This window comes from Crocuta crocuta, unplaced genomic scaffold (genome assembly GCF_008692635.1).
Source record: "Crocuta crocuta isolate KB4526 unplaced genomic scaffold, BGI_CrCroc_1.0 scaffold147, whole genome shotgun sequence".
Taxonomy (NCBI): Eukaryota; Metazoa; Chordata; class Mammalia; order Carnivora; family Hyaenidae; genus Crocuta; species Crocuta crocuta.
Window position 1 is genome coordinate 9,298,227 of NW_027532594.1, and position 5,337 is coordinate 9,303,563.

Consider the following 5,337-nt stretch of genomic DNA (forward strand, 5'->3'; position numbering starts at 1 on the left):
TTCGCCGGGCGCGCAGGCTCCGCCCCCTGCTTTGTGTGCGGCGCGCGGATTGGCCGGCGCGCGCGGGGGCCGCGTCAGCGCCCGCGAGCCCATTCATCTGTGCACTTGGGCGTTGGACCCCGCATCTTATTAGCAACCAGGGAGATTTCTCCATTTTCCTCTTGTCTACATTGCGGCTACAAATCTGGGATTTTTTTATTACTTCTTTTTTTTAAAAAAACTACACTTGGGCTCCTTTTTTTGTGCTCGACTTTTCCTCCCTTTTTCCCTCCCTCCTGCCCTGCTGCTTTTTTATCTCTTCGACTTAAATTTTTTTATCAGAAGTGTATTTAATCNCCCCTTGGATCTGTTGAGTTTCTTTGTTGAAGAAGCCAGCATGGGTGCCCAGTTCTCCAAGACCGCTGCGAAGGGAGAAGCCGCCGCGGAGAGGCCCGGGGAGGCGGCCGTGGCCTCGTCGCCTTCCAAAGCGAACGGGCAGGTAAATTCTACCTGTGTTTCTGGTCATTTCTTTGGTGTCTTTCTCCAGTCCCGACGTTTCTCTTTCCCTCCTGGTCGCGCCCGAGGCGCATTCGGCGCAGAGAGGAGCGTGGCCAGATTCCAGTCTGAAAGTTGAATGGAAAGCGATAAGCCTAAATTGTCAATTTCTCATAGTGGGCGGGGGGGGGTCCTCTCCTCCACCCCAGAGGAGCGGTTCCCGGATAACCCTGGCAAATTCTTGTGTAGACGCGAGGAAAGAAGTGATAAATCGTCTAAAATGGCGTGTTTGGAGCTTGGCAGAACGTGACTAGCTAGGTGCTAACCCCCCTCCCCCCAGTCAGGTTGCATTTGTGTTTGGTGGGCACAAAGGTGTTTGGGTGGCTCTCCGTGTTTGCTGTCGAGATTGGGTCGCTTTCAAGATTTCCGAACTGGTGTGATTGTTGAGGGGGAGGGTGGGGGGGAGTGGGGAAGGTGGTGGAGAGAGGCTAGGAGGGAAAAGCCGTCTTATTGTATGCTGAGGCGGCGTGCCCTGGGTTCTTGGAAAGGTTGCTGGCTGGCTGGCTGGAGCCGAGCTGAAGGGTTACGGTATCTCTCGGTGGGGCTTTCCCTCTGTGGTCAATCTTTATTCGTTAGCTGTCGGTGGAATTACACACCCATCCGACTTGTAAATGGCATCCCTGGGGTGGGAAGACTCCGTGGGTCCTTGAAGACCCTGTCCAGATGGTCCAGGAGAGACAGTTCGTGTGTTTCGGATGGGATTGTGCGCGAGTGCTTGGCGCCTAGGCCACTGCGGGGGGCCACCCCGGAGCTGCCCGGACTCAGGCGGATGACCACGGTCGGGTGGGCGCGAGAGGTCGGCCATGGGTGGCTGCTTCGAAAACACCGGGCACCCACCACGCCTCTTTTCCTAGAGCAGAGGCCGTGTAGCCTCGCCTGCTCCAACCTAATGGGGAAGGCGAGCTCTGCCAAGAGGCTCTGAACCCGGTAAAAATGCAAAACGAGCCGCCGAGGCGCGCCCCGGCTACACAGAATCGTAGGCGAAGGTGGGCGTGGAAGCAGAGGCAAGACCTGAGAAATAATGGGTTTCCCCCTGCCTTGTTGGCTTTATTCGGACCAGGACGCCGGGAGGCCACCTGAGCTTTGTTTGCGGACTCTCGGCTGCGCGATCCGGGCTCGGGGGCGCCTCGGCCAGCGGGCAGGGCCGGGCTGGGCAGGGCGGGGTGGCNGGACCTTTGCGCGCGCAGCCCTGGCGCTTCTGGCTGGAGCGCTTGATGCCCCCGGGAGTTCTCGGTGTTTTGAAGAGCCCTGTAGGGTTTAGGGGAAAGGGGGGGGCTGTGTACCGGCTCTGGCTCTGTGCCTTCTCCCGAAGGTTTGGCGTGTCGTGTGCTATGTGGCTTTCTTTGCACAGCCCGTGAAGCGAAGGCTGGAATGGGTCACCCTTTGCTTTCCACGCCGGGGGGCTCGGCCGTCTTCAATCCGCAGGGCATTTGTTGAGTGGTCGGGGCTCCTGCTGTGTCTTTAGGGCGCCCCCAATGGCGCTGCCCCGCTTCTTCGGAGAGCGCTCGTCTAGGCAGGCAACCCCGCCTCCCCGTGAGGGGGTGGTGGCGACTCCAACGCCAGAGGGGCCCAGGGGAGAAGCGGGTCCGTCCCGGCCCCGGGGTGGGGGCGGCGATGGCGGCGCCCGGGCCGCTGCAGTGACAATCCCGCCTTCTCTGCTCCCGCAGGAAAATGGCCACGTGAAGGTAAACGGCGACGCCTNCTTGTCTACAACCAGGGATTGATTTTAAAGATGTCTTTTTTTATTTTACTGTTTTTTAAGCAGCAAATTTTGTTCCTCCACCCCCTCCTCCCCACAGATTCCCATCTCAGATCATTCTGTTACCACCATTCCAACAGGTCGAGGAGAGCTTAAACACCTTCCTCCGCCTTGTTTCTCTTTTGTTTTTGTTTTTGTTTTTTTTTTGCATCAGTATTAATGTTTTTTGCATACTTTGCATCTTTATTCAAAAATGTAAACTTTCTTTGTCAATCTATGGACATGCCCATATATGAAGGAGATGGGTGGGTCAAAAGGGATATCAGATGAAGTGATAAGGGGCCACGATGGAGAAGTGGAAGTGGTGCGTCACGTTGCCAAGAATCCACGTACCGCTAGGAATGATGGTGTAAAGGCTTAGTTTTTCTTTTTTTTTTTTTTAAAGAAAAGTTATTACGATGTATTTTGCGAGGCAGGTTTACAACACTACAAGTCTTGACTAAGAAGGAAAGAGAAAAAAAAATAAAAACACCAATACCCAGATTTTAAAAAAGATCATAGTCTTAGGAGTTCATTTAAACCATAGGAACTTTTCACTTATCTCATGTTAGCTGTACCAGTCAGTGATTAAGTAGAACTACAAGTTGTATAGGCTTTATTGTTTATTGCTGGTTTATGACCTTAATAAAGTGTAATTATGTATTACCAGCAGGGTGTTTTTAACTGTGACTATTGTATAAAAAACAAATCTTGATATCCAGAAGCACATGAAGTTTGCAACTTTCCACCCTGCCCATTTTTGTAAAACTGCAGTCATCTTGGACCTTTTAAACACAAATTTTAAACTCAACCAAGCTGTGATAAGTGGAATGGTTACTGTTTATACTGTGGTATGTTTTTGATTACAGCAGACAATGCTTTCTTTTCCAGTCGTCTTTGAGAATAAAGGAAAAAAAAATCTTCAGATGCAATGGTTTCGTGTAGCATCTTGTCTATCATGTTTTGTAAATACTGGAGAAGCTTTGACCAATTTGACTTAGAGATGGAATGTAACTTTGCTTACAAAAATTGCTATTAAACTCCTGCTTAAGGTGTTCTAATTTTCTGTGAGCACACTAAAAGCGAAAAATAAATGTGAATAAAATGTACAAATCTGTGGTGTTTATTTATGTTCTACTGAGACTTCTAGGTCTTAAGGTTAACTTTGAGGAACATCTTGCATGCCATCAAGAGTCAATTTTCTTGTGGTTTTTAATCTGAAGTTGTCATGCCGAAATTCATGATCCGAGGTGTCAGATTACATACAGGAAGCTCTTAGAACATTCCATGTCTGTAACCATTTACCTGCATTGAATCTTCATTGAAAAATTCAACAGTTATTTTTATTGTAGTTGTATAGCATGTCAGAAAGGAATCATTTAATACGAAAGTGATGTGACCCGAAGACTCTTTAAATGTCATTTGAACGTTTCATAAAATACATTTTTTTTGTCACGCAGGTCCAGAAACTTAAATTTATACTGAGAATCTATTTAATCCAAACTGCAGATGAGCCACAAAAGTGGCCAAATGTGTTTCAGAAACTGATGGTGTATTACCTGCCATTGTAATTGCTTAGTGCTTGGCTAATTTCCAAATATTGCTTAGATTATGTGTTATACTTTAGGGAAACAGGCTTATGTAAAGAAGTAATGGTGATGAATGGGCAACATTGTCAGTTTATGGGCCGTTAGTACTTGCCTCAATTCAATAGTTGCAAACTTTTTTTTAAATGAAAGTAGTGTGTTAGTATCTTGTTACTCAGAGGAAAAGGTAGAGAATAATACTTCCTTATATAGTAATAATCCTTACTAGTTTCACCTTTGCTCTTACCACCCCATAACTGGATATTCTCCTTCCATGGACCCTAAACTGAATTGAATTTGAAGATAAAGACGTATCATATACCATTACTTCACTAAATGCGAAGGAAAGTCACGCACACCTGCTTTGCTGTTTTTGAGCCGTGTGCCTTGTAAGGTTCACAGTGAGTCCGTGAACCACGTCTGTAACAGCCGAACACCGAGTCTTAAACTCATTAGAAAAATAAATTAATTAGCTCTTGACACGTGCTATTAACTGGAAAATGGATCATAAATAATAGTTCATGACCTCTCCTTACCAAATACCCTCCCCACTCATACAACAGCATTTGGAAAATTATGTACTTTTAGTTGGAGTTTCTTGACCTTGAAGGATGTTTGAAGTTAAAAGTCAGATCTGGTAACCAAAGGACTGGTATCTGGGGTCTTTCCAACCGTACCAACTTTCAAATTCATACTCGGCCAAGTACAGGGCCTGGTATGTGGTAGGACTCAAAAAAAAAAAAAATGGGTTTTAAAAATTAACTCGTGAGTAGTCAAAAATACTATGTAGTCAATTATATCGCTAGGCTTGTTTTTTTTTAACAGCTGGAATTAAGGTGCATTATTTTGATTTTAATCTTTGCCTAAAACACTTTGGGTGGTATTGATGGAGTGGTGGGTTTTCCACCAAGTGATTTAATGAAATTTGACATATATCTTTTCATCCAAAGTTTTGTACATCACATTGTTTTCTAATGGAAAAATGTTAATATGGCCTTTTGTATTACTAACAATAGCTTTGAGATTAAGGAAAAATAAATAACTCTTGTACAGTTCAGTATTGTCTATTAAATCTGTATTGGCAGTATGTATAATGGCATTTGCTATGGTTATGAAATACTTCCTCTGGATTATAATAATCATTTGATTCAATTCCTATTGTAAAATAAAGTTTTACCAGTTGATATAATCAAGCTTGCTAAAATAGGATTTTTTACAAATTTAATTTTGAAGTGGAAGTTTTAGAGAAAAGCTTAAAACCTTACGTGCTGGTGGTAAGTATGACTATTATTCAGTTTAAGGGATTTGGAAGGTATGCTTGACATACTTAAGATACAATATTAGATCCATTGAAGGTGAGTTCTATGTTAACAAGTCGGCTAAAAATTTTAATGATAGATCTTGATACTAATTTAGAGAAGCAGTGTAATTACATTTTCCCTTCAGGTATCTTAATAAAATTTTGCAACTAAAAATTTG

General features: G+C 44.9%; 1 protein-coding gene across 1 annotated transcript; it reads right to left on the minus strand.

The window, feature by feature from the left end:
- Positions 1-340: 340 nt before the first annotated feature.
- On the minus strand, positions 341-4,551 carry LOC144244688 (uncharacterized). The gene is made up of 4 exons (XM_077780047.1): positions 4,536-4,551; positions 4,218-4,278; positions 1,818-2,241; positions 341-602 (listed from the first exon to the last, which is right to left on the minus strand). The coding sequence occupies exons 1-3, from the start codon at positions 4,549-4,551 to the stop codon at positions 1,911-1,913; spliced, it is 408 nt and encodes a 135-aa protein (XP_077636173.1). The 3' UTR covers positions 341-602; positions 1,818-1,910.
- Between the last annotated feature and the right edge of the window lie 786 nt (positions 4,552-5,337).